The sequence below is a fragment of the Anneissia japonica genome, unplaced genomic scaffold, assembly GCF_011630105.1.
Source record: "Anneissia japonica isolate Jap-2015-1 unplaced genomic scaffold, ASM1163010v1 scaffold466_len1169948_cov191, whole genome shotgun sequence".
In the NCBI taxonomy this organism is placed as follows: Eukaryota; Metazoa; Echinodermata; class Crinoidea; order Comatulida; family Comatulidae; genus Anneissia; species Anneissia japonica.
The window spans coordinates 139-18,701 of NW_022689540.1; the positions used below are offsets into that span (position 1 = coordinate 139).

An 18,563-nucleotide genomic window follows, 5' to 3' on the forward strand; every position below is an offset into this window, starting at 1 on the left:
GAGACACTATAGGGTATGCTGATTCAGAAAAACCAAAAATTAATTTTCCTTTACTTTTTTCCCGCTAAAATTCATTTCAGCATTTTTACAACCAGACTAAGTTACAATGTACACTCCACAGTTGATCCGTTTTAAGTAAAACTCGCATATTGTTCAAAGATTCGTACAGATATGTACCCAGTTAAATACACATTAGGTATGATCGACATAAATTTAGATATGCACATAGCGCTAAATAAAATGCCGGTATATTATAGAAATTTACTTCTTATTTGCACACGATTTAATCATATGCAAGCTAAACAGCCACAATGCATCTGTGAAATAAAACAAAAAATTCCAATCATACACGGCCGCGAATTGATATCCATTCGTTTAAACATTCTACAAAATATATTACAAAAAGCATGTAATACATGCTAATAATATTACTAGTGTAATCCCCGATCTAAGTTTCAAAGTGGGAGAAGAAACAATTGCTGGAATAGCTAACAACATGATGTTCACCCTCTGCAGAAGCAAAGTCTTTATAGGGACAAAATCCTGAATACATTCCAAAACTATCCGTTCACCAGCCGTCGCACGACGTGGAAGTTATAATACAGCCTTTATCAAGACCAGCCAAATAGAGCTAGATAATGAAAAATGTTAGCTTTGAAATATTTCACCCGAGTTTTCTTTCTAATTTTGCTGGATTATTTTGTATTCGAATGCGATAATTACTGTGCCGGGCAAGGTTAGTCTATATTATGTCTTTTTTAGCCGTGATTGTTTTTGAATGATCACTTCATTTTAAATTTCAATTTAATAATTCAGCATTTTAAAGAGGCCAAAAAGGAAAGGTTAAGTCTGAACTACGTATTCATTAAAAAAATTAAAGATGTTTATAAATTATGTTACTATGTTACTGATATTTATTTTACAAAGCAAATACAGTATCACTAATACAAATTTAAAATTAAAGCACTCAGTAGATATAAATCAAATAAATCGCTAGATTGTAGGAATAGCTATACATATTACGATTATTAGCACTATTGTTTATAGTTTAGTTTAATAACAACAACAATAACAACAAAAATAATTAGCTTTACAGGGCCATCGGAACCGCACCGGCAGCACCGGCTTTGATCGGACCACTTTTTCTCAATTATAATTACTTTCTTGATAAAAATTGATACATATAAATTATTTATTATAATTCAAATAAACATTATTGCAATTTGAAATATATACATAAAATACATGACTAATTAAACTTAACATAACTAATTAAATATTCATCATATAGCTATTGTTTCTGCCTACGGTAATACGGTAAACTTATTCTTTAAATGCTCCTCATATCCACACCATACTTCAGATCTTGACCAAAATTGACACTTTTTTAATTTAAACATGACAAACTATTCTGCCAATTGTCATTTTTATCCATTTATCTTTTTTTTTTTGAGATATTTAGGTCTGGGACCTTTTCCCCTCAAATGCACACCTACACTTCATAATTTCTTCCTTGTACCTTGGTTAAGCTTTCATGAAAGTTTCATTCATATTAGTTGATTAGTTTTTGAAATAGCTGGTTTAGGATGTATTCCTTTTTTTCCTTACATGCAGTTTTTCCTTACATGCAGTACCCGGAACTAAAAACAGTTCCGAAATGTTATTACGTAATGGACGGAACTCGGTGGCGGTTTAACAAAGTTCTGGAGGCCCTAGTTCGAGAGTAATCCGGGAGCCCTTGGCAGTTATAAATTGGCCGACCAGGCTAAACTGTATACATTTAACAAATATTACTCTTTTAGTGAAGAGTATAATCTAAGAAGTATACACTCTTAAAAAAAAATTGTGCGGATTGATATTGTTACTAAAAATAGAACAGCGAAAATGTGAGCGTTACGGACGGACAAGATAGAATTCGCCGTTTCTAATTTTTACAACTTAGCAGAAATTTCTATCTAGGGAAGTGAGAGCTGACAAAAAATTTTCATTGCTAAATTAAGTTATTTTACTTGTCTATTAATGAGACTTAGTTTGGTCACTAAATACTTTCTTGTCTTTGAGTTATTAACGAAAAGAAAATATTACGGACGGATATTTGTGTTGCGTTACGGACGGACACTTTTGCAACAAACATCCTAATGATAAATATTAATGATAAAATTAGATTTTTATAATGATAACTGACTTTTCTTAAATTTAGGATTATAGCAGCCGCTCTAATGATGATTGTTTGTAAAATATTTTATGTTCAAGCAATTGTACAGTACATAAACTGACATTCGTCATAACCTACACTAGGCCCTATATAATTGCAATACTTTTAGAGAAAATAAGTTATTAAACCTAATAATATCTAGAATTAATTAAACTTGACATTTTTCATAATAATTTGATTAAATTGCTACCTTTGAAAAAATGATATTGGGATGTAATAATTGATCAATTGTTAAATTGAAAGTGTAGTTTGATATGACCCATGGTAGCACAGATATCTGTCTGTAACATTAGTAGCTTTAATTGAAATTTTATGTCAAGAACAATTGTACTATACATCTACATTTATAAATGTCCAAGAAGTTCAGCATGAATGGTAAAAATGTTGTAAATTTGAAGCATATGAAGGAACATTACGCCCAAGTGCGTTACGGACGGACATTTACCCTGTGGTTACATTACTAAATGAATATTTCCACCAATTTACTGATAAATTTTATGAGAAAAAATTAGCTAAACATAAACATATTCAGTATAATTCATTTCAAAATTGTATAACATAAATTGGCTAATCAAAATGTATTTTATGTAGCATGTCCGTCCGTAACATATCCGTCCGTAACAACATTTATTACGGACGGACACATTTTTAATTTAATCTGTAATTAAAATTTGAACGTCAACAAAATTTTTATTAAGTTATTTTGTAATTATTAATGTAGTAGAGATAGGTTAATATGGTTTTTTTAATTGTAATCTATTATATAGAAGCATGAAATAACATTTAAGTTAATTTGCGTTACGGACGGACGTCTGAATTTTGGACTACAGCTAATTAGGTATTTTTTAAAAATTGCGAGCAGCAATATACTAATTTTTCATGTATATTCATTAAGACATGTTTCACCCTTACACTTACCAGTAATCAAAGAATCTGAAAGATTTAAGGTTTTTTATATAAAAGATATATTTTTCAATTAAAATGTCCGTCCGTAACATTCATATTATATACCTCCTATATAAAAAGTGGTATGATCCTAGAATGCGGAGTTAAAATTTCATGACTTTTGTTTTGTTCCAGTAACTACAGATACCAACCATTCATATTATAAAAATTGTATTAAGTTTAAGTCAAAAATGATTTTTGACATTATTGCAACACCTAAATTGATTATACTCTGAAATAATCCATAGTATAGTACCGGTATCTCTGAATCTTGGTTTCTGGGCCGGAATATTGGTTACAGTATGTATTATTATGCAGATTCAGAGAGTAATACATAGACAATAGTATAGGCTATACATCGAACTTTTACTATATTAATCTATAATAGAACTATTATCACCGGAGTATCACCGGATACTCTTCCAGTATCTCTGAGTCTGGGGCCTAATGAGTGCTGAGTTAAAACTGCCGGTACTGTACATAAAAACAACGGTCATTTAAAAGGAAAGAAACCTATAGGATTATATTTAGTGTGTGCAATGATAAAAATTAACATCACCGAAAAAAAAAGAAAACCAAAATAACCACAAAAAAACCACATAGTTTCGTGCTTTGTGACCAAATGTTCGCAGCAGACCAAAGTTCTCTCCTATGGCGGACTTGGTCGCGGATGTGAGTGAGTGTGGACAATGTTCATGAGTGACCTTCCCATAATAGGAAGATTTTTTTTAAAGAGATGACCTTACAGGACATCCTATTCATACCGGTATGACTTGAGAAAACATTAGGCCTATAAAAACAGGCCTATTCATAAAAGAAGTGCCTATATACGGTACCTAATGCTATAGAATGGACCAAGAAAATCACACGGGCTATGCTACATTTGGACAAAGAAGCCAGAACCATGATTCAAAATAATTACCAAATCACAATTCGATCATTAAATAATTTGAATAAGACAATGTATTGCGAAAGTAATTTTTTTTCTAAATGTCTTATCAATGCCATAACTATAGATGAAATGAGATGGTTACTGTATTCCTCCAAATATAGATGGATCATCCTCAATAAATATGGTTCAAATAAAATAAATAAAGTGCAAGAAACACAGCAAAAAATACAGTAATACAATATGAATAACAATTATTTTCCTTATTATTATTATTATTATTATTATTATTATTATTATTATTATTATTATTATTATTTTTATTATTATTATTATTATTATTATTATTATTATTATTATTATTATTATTATTATTATTATTATATATTTACACGTGTTGATGCCAGGTGAAATATAATAAAAGATTTTGGAAGGGGAACGTACCACCCACCCCCACCGCTTTGTCACTGCCATTTTTTATTGTTTTTTAAAGCAAAAAATACAAAATGGAATACAAAAACAAAATGTAACAATATTTTGTAACACAGCATAAATGAAAACGTTCATGAAAAATATTAAAAAAGAACACGTATTTCCGGATATCGATGCATTGCCACGCTCCCACAAAGTACAATGCATCATCTCATGGACTTATTGATTATCCTTTGAAATAGACATACAAGTGAATAAATCAGAGTTTGGAATAAGAGACTACTAGTAGTACGTCCTGAGGCATATATTATTAACTATTAATATTAATTTTACGCTCTATATGAGATATACTATTACTAAAATTGTATCATGGTTAAGTGCGAAATTTGCTTCTGTGGGTGGACTCGTTAAATTATTCAGTCAATTCTTAATTGGTTTATATAGGTAATACCTCTATGGACAGATTTACCAGGTGATAAAGGTGTACGTATAGAGCAATAAACTTTCCTTATACAATCAGTGGCGTGTTTTTAATAATTATTTAGTCTTAATCTGGTCTTAATTCAAGATGGACTTTTGAAGGAGTAGCATAATATTGAATGTTGCTACGTAGCTATAAATTAGTAGAAAGACCTTTAAAAATGAAGGAAAAATTTTCTATTAACAATTGTGATCCAGTGATATTTTAATGTTATACAAGTAATTAAATAAACATTAAAATTTGGAATGTATATGCTAAAATGTTGTGATAGATGTATAAAATCTTTATTCGTCATTTATTATTTATAGGCCTTATTCTATTATTTTGTGAATATACGTTTATGTGTCAGCAACTTCTTCTTATTAGTCGGAACTTCTAGTTATTAGGCCTATATAAAAATAAATTTTATAGTAATTTTACTCCTTACAATAAAGGCCTAATGATAAACATATGCCTAAACATAAATATACAAATAACTATAATAATAAATAATATTACAATTATTATTATTATTATTATTATTATTATTATTATTATTATCGACTATTATTATAATTGATAATAATACTAATAATATAAATAAAAATAATTATAACAACAAGAACAACAGCAACAAGAACAAGAACAAAAACAACAAGAACAACAACAACAACAACAATAATAATAATAATAATAATAATAATAATAATAATAATAATAATAATAATAATAATAATAATACTCACTCATTCATAAAAAAAAATACTTGTTTTATTCAATCTTCTAGTAAATTATCGAGACGATCATAGGTGCGGAGCCGGTTTTCCTGCACCTGACGGTGAAGATGCAATTTGTCTACGTGCGTGTTGTTCTCCGTGGCATTGGTGTGGGCTAACTGATGATTACTGTTGTAGCAATTGCGTAGATTACCGTCAAGTGAATCCAACAGAGTCATGCACAAGGACAGCATTATCTACGTTATGCCTACCACCTGGAGGTAAGACAGTGTGTACTGGATGAAGACAGAAATATAGTAAATATTCTAATAGGGGCATGGGATTGAGAATATATAAGGTAACAACGAAAAGGGAATTACAAGTACAAAATCAGAAACCTGACCCCAAAATTCGGACCAACCGCTGTATATGGAAAAATTCAATGTAAATGTACACACACACACCCACACCCACCCACACACCCACACCCATCCACACACCCACACCCACACACCAACATTCTTAAGAACCAAGAAAGAAGTGTATTTGAGTTCAGAAGCAGGACTAGCAAAACGTTTTTATCCGTAGGTCAATAGTAATTTCCCTTTGGAATATGGTTTTCATTCAGTAACAAGTGAAACATAATAGTACAATGCACCCTCCAATTCGAGACCCCTCTAATTCAAGACCACTTTTCAAAGATCGAACCAAATAACAATCGTCAATATTTTAACACAAAGCTACTGTATTTGAGAACGAACCCCGAGACCACCACAAATTTTCAAGTCCCAGAGTGGTATCAAATTCAATTCAATTCAATTCAAAATAAATTTATTCAAAATCTTTTCTTTAGCATAGATAAACAGTACAGATATAAAACCACAAACAAGCAGAGCTTTACACTAGTGCGTGGCGCCCGAAAAAAAGTAATTAAGATACTATTTCAAATTGACAAAGTAAGGCAAGGTATACATTTTAATTAAAGCTCTTTCATATCATAGATCAAGATAATAATAATAATAATAATAATAATAATAATAATAATAATAATAATAATAATAATAATAATAATAATAATACTTGGAGGGTGAATTGTAGTAATAATACTGATAATAATATTATATACCTAATAATGATTATGATAATGATTACAATAGAGAATAATAAAAAATATAATATGCAAAATTGCCGTTTAGAATAATGAACCAACTAAAAATGTCGAACTATGTGAAATATTGTGCATAAAGGCTAACGCAAGAAAATAAGCGTCATCTATTAATTATTACGAAAGCATAGGATGACCTCATCGTATATTCTAAAGTACATTATTATTATTATATTTAATGGACATTAGCTAATTATTTTAATTTACTAATGTCTTTTTGAAAGGATTGACAGTCAAATTATTATGATTACTTAAATACAACTGAGACGTGGTTAGGGTTAAATTTATGTCGTCATGTCGTTTGCGAATATTCGATTATTTTTTCATAATTATTATGATAACAATAAATTGTGTTGATGGAATATAATATTAACAGTCGACATTTAACTATCCATTAATTTTTAGCATAATTGAGATTTGAAATACGTTATTGTAATATAAGGGACATGAAGTTTAAGTCTTGACAGTTCCTTACACACCTCCCCCCCCCCCACCTCACCAACATTTTAGCAAATTAGTTCTACTAAGTGAGTTAAAATATTAAAAATGAACATTAAATGTTCATAGTAATAGGTAGTTAGTTCTGCATTCTCAATTTATGCACCCAATCCCCACACCCCACACCCCCCACCTTATTCTCAATTTTGGCTGCTCAGTTCTTTGCTGCTTCCGCATGACAGACCCACATTCAGAGAGAGCCACTTAAAATGTGTTTAAATCTTTTGTTCGTTACAGAACAATCTGAACCAGTGGGCCTAACTTCCGCGGTCTACAACAAACTTATTGGCAAGTGTTTGGCAGAGTCAAGTGGATCAGAAATGCAAATTTCTACAAGAAGTAGCAACCGATGCGCACGCGCTTGTCTCGCATATAATTCCAAGTGTAATGCCTTCGGGTTCGATCAGCGATTTTCAAAGAATTTCGATTGTTTCCTATACAATACTACCGATACGTCTTGGAAGCTAGAGGACGTAGGGATTATTGCCAGCAATGATGGACCGAAGTGCTCTTTCTATGTCAAGTCCTATAAATGATGACAATAAGTTTAATAATGAATTAATTATCACTAGTTGGTGTTATCAGCGCGTATCCAAATTTGCATATGTGTAGCAATTACAACACACACACACCCACACCTGTCTCTTATACACATCTAGATGTGTATAAGAGACAGCAAACAAGCAGAGCTTTACACTAGTGCGTGGCGCCCGAAAAAAAGTAATTAAGATACTATTTCAAATTGACAAAGTAAGCAATGTGTATATATATATATCAATTTTATTTAATTTTATATAAATTAAAATCAATTATACAATGTCTTTATATATACATATATGTATATATATATATATATATATATCGATTTTAAAATGTAAAAATAATAAATTCTTATATCTTTAGACGGAAATTTTATATTCAGTACATTCTTGACTAATTTAAAAATGTAGACATTTTCAATCTATTTATTATTGTAGAAATTAGTTTAGTTATCGATACTTAAACGAAGACAGACAAAAGAGGGAAATGCGTGATGAAATAAATTAAATACAATAATAGATAAAGCATATTCGCATAGATCCTAATGCGATACTTTTTTTTTTTACATTTTTAGCGAATCCCCCGATCGCCCATAATAATGATTTCGAATAAAAATACAATTATATTTTTGGCCATTTAGCGCATCCTCCCCCACGAAAAAAAATGGAAATTTCAGAAAAAAGAAAGTTTCATTTATTTATATTAAGACTTCAGCTCCCCCCAAATTGTTTTTCTTAATTAACCTAAAGCATTTATCGATCTCTGTTTACACTGTGCTATAGTGCTATTAAAATATATGAACAAAGATTATTTTGTTAATCTATTTTTAATTGGTATTTGAATTCTGCACTGTGACATCAGTGGATATTGTTTATACTGTAATGAGATTACGTTCGGCTTTTTTTTAGTATACAGTACGTCAACAAGAATATAGATATAGTGCGTAAGTAATAACTTGAACATAAAATATATGCCTACTTGAGTGTCCTTGATTTTGTTTTTGTTTAATGTGTAATGTGAAGGTTGTTGTGGTGCATATGCCTATCGTTAGGCCTATATGATGATTTAGAATAATCAGTAAATCTAAAAGTGTAATTCAATTCATCTCATCGTTGTTTCCATTGTTTAATTGCAGGTACAGTCCACCCTCCAATTCGAGACCACTTTGAAGACCAGAAATTTGGGGTGGTCTATGTTTAAATTTGTTCTACTACTTATATATTCAAACTTTTATTCAAAAATTGTAGAAAGTTGTACAATTTCTGTTAAAGTCCTGCATGTACATGTATGAAACTTTTTAAAAACACGTTAAAAAACTGAACAGTATACCGTAAATATAATCGTTTACTTGACTTTTGTGCAATTTCAAACATAACAACCTTCCTAACTCATTGCGGTTTTTTATGCTTCGCTAACGCTTCCTTACCCTCTATTTTGTAAAGGTCTCTATTTGTTTCGATTGTCTATTTGTCTAAATGGTCACAAGCCCGTAACCAGGGCCAGAGGGGTTTGTCCATTGATTGTCCATGGGCGCAGATCATGGGGGCAGGAGACACGTCCCCTGCACATTTTTAAGGGGTGGTCCCCTCACTTTTCGTCCGCAATGCAATTTCCTAAGTTAAGAAGATGCCTGAAAATTGTTGAAATAAACTGCATAAATGACCCAGGTTTTAACGAAAGAGGCTGTAAAGCCAGAGTACATCTTATTTTATAGCAACACAGTGGCGGATCTAGGGGTGGGGGGGTGCAGGTGGTTCGGACGAACCCCCCTCTGTGAAGAAACGTAAAAAAATACTACTGGGTCCTGGCTTACAAAAGGCATACTAACCTACCTTGGCATAGGTTGGCAGATCAGACGAATTAGGCTTAGTCCAACTAGTCTTCAATTAAATAAATTATACGCACTTTTTTTGTTCGACATCGTCATAATTTATGTACGAAAGTGGGTTCTTCAGGCCTATCTTTTCATCGATCCATAGAAGAAAGACTCGTATCTAACTAATCAATATTGTTGGCATCAACGGCGGCGGAAGCAAGGGAGCCAGGGGGCCACCCACTTTTTCTACTGGTGTGGGGGGGGGGGCTACCCCCGCCTGTTCCCAGCACCAGTGACAAACGTTTTACGAACGCTGCAATGTCATCATTATTATTATTATTATTATTATTATTATTATTATTATTATTATTATTATTATTATTATTATTATTATTATTATTATTATTATTATTATTATTATTATTATTATTATTTCATACTTACACCTTGTTTATTTGCGCCTTATATATTGACCTATTATTATTATTATTATTATTATAAAATATAGATTTTTTTTAAATTTTCTAACGAACATTACCTCATTTTCTTACCCCAGCCCTAACAGTTGTTGGCCATTCGGGTGGACATTCTATTTACGCAAGACCCTCCCCGGAACCCCTCTATTTCGACTTCACAGTTGGAGTATCATTTCTGGGCTACATAGAAGGGTAATTTTTATCCATCAGGGGAAAAGTGAAGTTTTCGTCGGGGAACACATATCAAGGATAACCCTCATAAGAAATATTTCATTGAGGTCTTGGAAGTAATCTCGACTTCGACTTTGGTCGGAAATCTGTGGCGCGTTCAAGGGGAGGGGGAGGCTAAATTGTTCAATTTTTGTTTTGATGGAGATAAAGGAAAATTATATTCAAATTTTACGTCTGAGTGTAATTTCCGGCCATCTAGAGGTGCCATAATCATCTACCGATTCTTCATCTGCTGAAGTAGCCAGTGGCGTATTTAAGGGAACCCGGCCCGCCCCCACCCTCCTAAATTGTTCAATAAAAAATGGAGATATAAAGATAATTATATTCATATTTTAAGTCTGGAAGTGCAATTTCCGGCCATCTAGAGGTGCCATAATCACAATTTTTTTTACCTCAGCCCCAACCATGGTGGGGGCTGAGGTAGTATAGATCTTCTACCTGTGAAAGCACCCTCCCTGGGCCCTTCTATTTCGAACTTCTGAAAATTACAACAAATATGAAGTTATATTACAGTAGCTTGATGCCTATAAAATAACATATAAAATTCACCAAACTTGGTAAAATATCCGTAGCTTCCAGGGGGCTTTGCCCCCTGGACTCTACTGGGGGCTGGGGCTCTACTGGGGGACTCTACTTTCAAAAACGTTCCGCCGGCGTTGGTTGAAATATAATAATATATTGCCTATGTCTTCGATTTTTTTTCTCTATGTATAGGCCTAAAGAATAGGATAAAATTACCTGACCCTTTTCAAGAGGGGGAAACCTTGAATTTTGAAGAACTTAAAGGTCATTAAAAGACTCCTCAGAAGTCGGGAAAGCTCATTTCCGGCCATCCAGGTATCCAAATTTTCCCGAGGGAGGACCCCCCGGCCAACCGTCGTTTTGGGTTTTGGAAACATTTCGAACCCCCCTTTTTCAAATATCCGCCCCTGCAACATACCGGTATCTTTCCCCACAAGCATCTGAATTAGCTATATACACGACTCGAGTGCTCGTGCCTTTGTTATAATTTGAGTTGAGAAGAAGCGTGCAAAGATAAGATTGGTTTTCGGCACATGGAGTGAGGTAAAGTAAAGTAAATACATCAAAGACAATTAGGTTTTTTTTTCATGGTATATCACAGCGATTAATTAGATCGATGATGAATGTTACTATATAAAATTAAGAGTGTCATATCCGGCATATCTAGAGGTACTATTTCCCCAAATTGTATCACCTCAGCCCCAACTATGGTGGGCTGAGATGGGTGTGGACTCACGGTTTTGAAGTAGGTAAAGTAAATAATCAAAGACAATGTTTTCAAGTTTTATTTTCTAAAGAACCGTACATTCAACATATTATTTAGATCTCTGGTCGCCAAAAATAGCTGATAAAAGATCATGAGAATTTGTTGGCGCTTCATTTTGACTATAATACAATGGTGATGTGATGATGAATTTTACTATTTAGAAGTGTCATTTCCGGCCATCTAGGGGTAGCGTTTTGACACTTTTTTTTTTAATGTCAGTGCATATTAACGTTATGTATTGAAATAAGAAAAAAATAGAATACAAATGCCCCTCCCCCTGGCTGAAAAATCTGGATCCGCCTATATTCAATGAGACTAATTAAAAAATGGTTTACGTTCTACTATGACAAATGCTCGTTGGGATATCCCCATGATGCTTATTCTACATCTTGATCGGGGAAGCAATTTCGTGGTTTACAGATTTCAGGCAAAATTTCCAAAATTTAGAACTTCACTTTGAATTATAAGCTCGTACTGTGACCTTACCCCGGTGACATTGTGTTCTTAATTTATCGAAGTAAAATGTCAAAAATTGTTGGCCTTACAATTTACAGTATGGACATTATTCTTATTCGTAATTTTGTTGTTAATAATTCACAATCACATAGATTATGAAAAAATTGGATTTTGCCATTATGGGAGAATAGTATTGTAATGTAATAGGGTGTTTTTTTTATATATATATATATAAAATGGAAAACGGATTTAAAAATAAGTTGGTTACATTGCATACTCTTTGTTTCTCGTTGTTTTATAAAAAAAAAATTGCGGTTTTAGAAGTTAATTTCGGCATTAAAAAACATACATGAAGTCATATTACGGTAGCTTGATGCCTATCAAACTAAGATGTATTAAGGGGTTGTTCAACCTGTCTCTTATACACATCTTATATATGTATTTTGAAAATGGTCTCGAATTCAGGAGGGCGAACTGTGTATTTTTGACAAAAAGAAATCATCTCAAATATGCATACCTGAAGGCAACTATATGTTAATAAGGTTTTATGGAAAGAGGGGGAATTATAGAAATATATATAGGCGTAGTTTATTTACAAATAGGCCTTTATTTATATTATCGTCTTGTTAACATAATCATTATTCAAACGGCTGACGAAGATGACGAGATGTCATCGAAAGCTTCCAGAAACTAAACTACCACTCTGAAAGGTAACTTACACTCTTTTTTTTTTATTATCATCACAGAGTTAGAGAACTTCCATGCGATTATAATCATTATTATTGCTCAAATGTCAAAATCAAATGTCTTGTCAATCGAAAAACAACCGATCTCTTGAGAAATATATGAGTAGTGGTCCTGGAGCCAGTCCGTGCGTTTTGGAGCTATTTTCATTTTTTCATTTAGCCAAACATCATCTTGGCAACAAGAAGCTACATAAAAGTGTCGCTGTACTGTCAGTCGTGGTAGCTTCGTAATAAAAATGATATCGAACAAAACATTCATGAAAGAAAACATGCTGCAAATATTAGTTATTGAAAATTCGAAAGGTTTGTCATTACAAACAATTACATTTTCGTTCGTTTATCTTTGCCTGTTGTTTATTAGGCCTATGCCCGGGCAGGGGGCATGGGTATGATGATGGGCCAGGGCTTGCGTTGTTCAATTCCTGGCACTCTGGTCCATCCAGTAGTAGAAGTGGGTGTTAATTGCTAGCCAGGGCCTATTTCTAGGCTACATACTATTACTATACGGGTGTAGGACCGTTTCGGCCGCGATGTATGAAACACCTTTAGCATTAATCTTACAGAATGAGAGTCTAAAAGGGCAGAATACAATAATATATTTTATTTTCACTGCATTTAATTAATTATAGGCCTAATTGTATTAAATTAAAGTGCCTAGGCCTAGGTAGGCCCTAGGCCACAGTATGTGTAGACTAGGCAGGCTGGGGCCTATTCTAGCATAGGCTAGGCTAGCTAGTAGTAGTAGGAGAATGTAATGATACCTCAAATACCAGCTATAATTTGCACAGAAAATCGCTAGGAAAAATGGTGTGCAGAATTGTAATCACTGCATAATAATTCCTAGCCTGGCCTGGCCTGGCCTAAAAGTAAACTCATCCCCATAGGCCTATATATTAAAATAAAGATTAGGTCAACAAAGCTTTTAAAATTAAAATTTTCAGCAAAATCTGAGCGGAAATCGACCCTTATTTTCAGAAATGCGCAGACAAATTTATAGGCCAAAATGTTTGCGTGGAGGATGTATTCCCCACGCAGGCTTTACTATAGAGTCTGCCTTAGCCAAGGCCTAGTAGTAGTAGTAGGCCTACCTAGGCCTATGCTTTTTTAAGCATGGTCCAACTTTTTCTTTCTTTTCCCTTTTTTAGGTGATGCAAGTCAGTTAGTATGTATAGTTTAAGCTCAAGAAACATTAATAGAAAAAATGTCGGCTACTAAAGAGCATACACGAGTAGGCCTAGTTGTAGTTCCCAGTTTGGAACTGAGGAACAGAGAAACAAATACCTTGTCAACTCCAGGACAATATGTGATGCCTCCTGGAGACAAGGCTCTTGCATGGTCTTTGGAGACACGTCATCGGCTGGATGATTTCGTGAATAGAGGTGAAGAAGCAACAGACCTAGTCAACAATCTTTCACAAGAACTTATCAGTGTCTTCATTGCAACACTTCAGCAAGATAGGCAAGTCTAAATACAGTTAATATTTTAATTTCCTAAATTGTGATCTTATTATTTATTCTTATTGGTGTACTGTATGGTGTTTTAAATGCCACTTTGAACAGCTAATTTTGAATGAGTATTATTACAATTTATGTTGCAAATTATAACCTTACGCAAATTAAATAAAAATGCCATGAGTTTCTTACCCATGACACCGTATGGTTTATTTCTACTTTAAAAAATGTAGCTACTACCAATGGATGTATCTGAAAGAAGTTTTAATTCTGAGCAAGCCATATGCAGATTATTTACAAGGGAATACACAGGTATGTGTAACATTTTTGTACATGATTAATTTTTTTGAGTACATTATTCTGTATAAGTACATCTTTTCTTTTATGGTTTGATTTGAACAATACTTTCTAGAAAAAAAAACCAACACTTGTCGGGGGAAAACACAAATGTACGGTATTATTTGTTTAATAAAATAATATCTAATTTGTATAAAATGAAATTTTATCACTGAGAGAACAGATAATGATGTCAAAATATTGTATATACATGGAAGCTTCATGATCAAAAGTTCTTGCTAGAATTTGGTATGTTAGTCTCTGGCGCAGCTGGGCTGCTAGGCCGCGGCTTGGTGTTTGGAATCGTAAATAGACTGTTAAGTTAAAAGTTTGCAGACAGCTGTATTAAGGGGTTGTTCAACATCATATCAACATTTTCACAAGTGTACAAACAGTATGCTAGGGGAAGGGGGTAGACAACTTTGTACGCTTTTGCATGCATAAAAAATGTTAATGCAAAATGACATGCAATTTGTAAAATAATTTTAAAATTATAATGTAACCATGGATATAATATTCATTTTTAAGCAACCAAGTACATTGCTTTATATTGACGTCACAAGAAAATGGAGAATGGTTTTTGCAAAATCAACATTTTTTTGTACACTTTCAGTGGGGAGGGAGGGGGTACCGAAAATGAGTACTGTCTGTACACTTGTGTAAAATGTTGGTAATTGTGATGACCCCTAAAGGTGTCAACCGGCTACTGTAGTTCATGTGTATTTTTTATAATGATTGTTTATTGATAATTCAGTGGAGCTTGATTGTACTGTTTATTTGGATATTGTGCATTGTAGTCCAGCATGGAGGAATTAGTTTAAATTCCTCCATGAGTCTAGTATGTGATCATGGCTGTTGAGTGGAAATTGGGGTTGAGAGGTATTCTCTATATAATAATGCTATGGAATATTTCTTTCAGATTACCCACTCTATATAATAATGCTATGGAATATTTCTTTCAGATTACCCACTATATAGATCGAATCTGCTTTTATTTACAAAACCAAAAACATCGTCTTGGAGACCTGCAGCTTGAAGATGTCCTTGCAAGCATATTCCCAAAGGTATTGTATTGTAGAGTAAGGTGTGAGACTTTAACTTCATCATCACCTTCTAATCATAATGGGAATAATTTCTGTAAAATACCATAAAAATTATATTATGTGAGAGCAGCTTTTAGTCGGCTAAACTGGTGGTTCTTGTGTGAGCTTGACTGTGGAGATCTCTTGGTCCTTCGGTTTAATTCCCATCGCTGCTCTCCTTTTTTCAGCTAGATGCTTGAAAAGTTTCAAAAGCACAACATCTTTCAGATTCGATGTTTAAGCTGTTGTTAGCTCTTTGTGCAAAATGGCCCATGTGCATGCGAAAGAACGAAGTGCACTCTCTTACTCAAGAGCAAGATTGTCTCCCAGTGTACTGCCAAATCACCACCAGAAGGACCCACTGGAAATAAGTCTTCTTCAGACACTTTTGTGGGTTTTTCTTGGTGTTCACACCGAATTATTGAATCCATACACTATTAAACATTGATTTCTCTGACATTTTCTTCAAAAGGATGTCGCCATACACACACATTGGATGGGATTGGATTTATTTGGTGTAAACACCAAGGATAGCCCACAAAAGTTTAGAAGAAGTCTTATTTCCAGTGGAGTCCTTCTGGTGGTGATTGGACTGTACACCGGGAGACAATCCGCTACTCTTTTCCGAAGATTACTGCATTCTTTAACATGCACATGGGTCATAAATGCACAGCAGCTTAAATGTTTCTTCCGAAAAAAGTGTGCGCTATTGAAACTTGTATTTCAGCACTCCAGCTGAAAGACAAGGAGAGGCAGCGATGGGAATTGAACCGGGGACCTACAGTAGAGATCTCCACGGTCACAGAGGCTACCACCAGATTATCCGACTGCGCTAAGCTGCTCTCTCTCACAACAGAGCCATTATACATAATGTATGGCTATCTTGGATTTGGCCTGGCCTAGATACTGTACTCTCCTTACAAAAAAAAATATGGATTTATGTGTGTAGCCTTACAGCTCAAAAAAAAAAAAAAAAAATATGAGAGACTATTTTTTTTAACTGGCTTACAGTACATATTTTTTTCTTTACTGTACTTTAAAAAAAACACGAATACAAGGTGAAAATGTATGTAAAGTGATATGCATTTGTGTTTTGCTTACATCTGTCTAACAGAAGATGCTATTAACAACTAAAAGTTTTAGATTAGATATAATTCTATAACAAGATCTGGAAATATAATAATTACTTATAACGTTTTTCTTTATGATACTTGTAGGAGACCGAGAGAGCAGAGAAAAGTGGTGGCGATAGCCGTAATTATAGCAAGCCAACACCACCATCAGCACCAAAGGCATCAACACCCCGTAAACCCATTGTATCGATGCTCCTGCCAAATGGTTCAGATCCTTATGAGCTTGCTGAAGAGGTGAGAAACATCATTCTGGACATTTTGTAGCAACCAACCTCTGGGTTAATAGAACAGAGGTTGGGTTGTATGCTACAATTATCCTATTGCCCTTTTCTTCTTGCCCAGCCGCATCTGTCATTATATTAGTTTGCGACTATATATATAATGGGCCTGTCCACAACAGGGGCTGTATGTACCAGTACACTGGGGTAACCCCCTACGGTTTATAGTCCTTATCTGAGAAGACTACTGTAGTCCAATCACGGGAATTATAGGCTAGTGTGCTGCTCGAACCAGCACCGATATTATGGGGTAGGTTTGTGGTGCCCTGAGATACCTGTTTAGCCATTTGACTCACCACCAACTGCAGAGCTGAGATCAGCCACTGGCCAGATATGGGCCTGCTTTCCCTGTGTTAATCAAGCAGGCATTGGCTCATCATCAGTCTGACTAATGTCTGAAACCCAAACGTTTGTAAAGAAAAGATAAAGTCATCCAATTAAATATATATGAGAACACTGCTTTTAAAAAATGAAGTAGAATTTTCTGACTAATGCGTTGTTGTATATTGATTTTAGAATGTTCCAGATGGAATATCTCCCAGAGGTCTTTGCTTTGGTGATTTGAAGGAGGCTTTGCCCAAGGTTGTCATTGAAACCACTCAGAGTAAGTATTCATGAATTCAGTGAAATGAATTAGGATTAAATTTTATATCTAACTGTTGGTCTTTGCATGCAAGACAAAGAATATTTTGAATTATTTTATAGGATTTGCTTACTTTTATATACTGAAAAAAAAAATAATTAAAATATTAAAATTTCATCAAGTAATGATTGTAAAGTTATTTTTTGTGATATAGGTAAAAGCTCAAGTAGCAATAAAGTTGCTTTTGCCATTCTAAATTATAATTTAGAAAACCTATGTGACATTTGTTCTATCTGAATAGTAATAGTAATTGAGGCTGCACAATGCAGGGTATCAGAATGTCATTAATTTATATATCTGTTCTTTTTAAGGAGAGGCAATCTGGAGTGAGGGACTTGGTTTAACAGCAGCAGCTCTTAATATTGACTTGCCAGAGAAGGTAGTTATTGTTATTAATGATATATATATTGTATAACAAATTTTACTATCATAAATAATGTTGTCAGTCAATAAACCAGTCACACATTCCAGTTGAATGGAACGTTCCATCTTTCACCAATACTGTATTGTACCAGCCTGACTGCAGTCTGCTCATTCCATTAGTTCTGTTAATGCATATTTAATTTGTTCTTGTAGTTATCTGAAACAACTGTTGAACAAGAATCTGGTGAAACTGTAGATTCTGTAGAGAGCACACCAGCAGAGCCAGACATTCCACAAGTGGAACATAGTGAAAATGCAGGGCGGGTATGTATACACGTTCTTCTAATTTCTCATCTACACACACATTTCCCAACAAGATGTGGCTTAAGTTTATTTTATTATTT

General features: G+C 33.6%; 2 protein-coding genes across 6 annotated transcripts in view; both read left to right on the forward strand.

The window, feature by feature from the left end:
- Nucleotides 1–580: 580 nt before the first annotated feature.
- On the forward strand, nt 581–7,943 carry LOC117124849. Its single transcript, XM_033271191.1, has 3 exons — nt 581–736; nt 5,729–5,938; nt 7,558–7,943. The coding sequence occupies exons 1-3, from the start codon at nt 646–648 to the stop codon at nt 7,854–7,856; spliced, it is 600 nt and encodes a 199-aa protein (XP_033127082.1). The 5' UTR covers nt 581–645; the 3' UTR covers nt 7,857–7,943.
- Nucleotides 7,944–13,033: 5,090 nt separating this feature from the next.
- Nucleotides 13,034–18,563, forward strand: part of LOC117124876 (dynein heavy chain domain-containing protein 1-like) — a 58,341-nt gene continuing 52,811 nt past the window's right edge. For all 5 annotated transcript variants that reach the window (XM_033271209.1, XM_033271216.1, XM_033271232.1 and 2 more), the window contains exons 1-8: nt 13,034–13,176; nt 14,019–14,331; nt 14,558–14,636; nt 15,623–15,724; nt 16,960–17,109; nt 17,670–17,757; nt 18,108–18,175; nt 18,373–18,483. In XM_033271209.1, coding sequence (XP_033127100.1) covers nt 14,075–14,331; nt 14,558–14,636; nt 15,623–15,724; nt 16,960–17,109; nt 17,670–17,757; nt 18,108–18,175; nt 18,373–18,483 — 855 coding nt within the window. In that variant the 5' untranslated portion in view covers nt 13,034–13,176; nt 14,019–14,074. The remainder of the gene's footprint in view (nt 13,177–14,018; nt 14,332–14,557; nt 14,637–15,622; nt 15,725–16,959; nt 17,110–17,669; nt 17,758–18,107; nt 18,176–18,372; nt 18,484–18,563) is intronic.

Bases quoted from the DNA above. Each gene is read 5' to 3' on its own strand.
- LOC117124849 (XM_033271191.1), top strand. From the start codon at position 646: ATGTTAGCTTTGAAATATTTCACCCGAGTTTTCTTTCTAATTTTGCTG. The intron at 737-5,728 runs GTTAGTCTATAT...TCAATCTTCTAG, and splicing joins TAATTACTGTGCCGGGCAAG to TAAATTATCGAGACGATCAT. The intron at 5,939-7,557 runs GTAAGACAGTGT...TGTTCGTTACAG, and splicing joins GTTATGCCTACCACCTGGAG to AACAATCTGAACCAGTGGGC.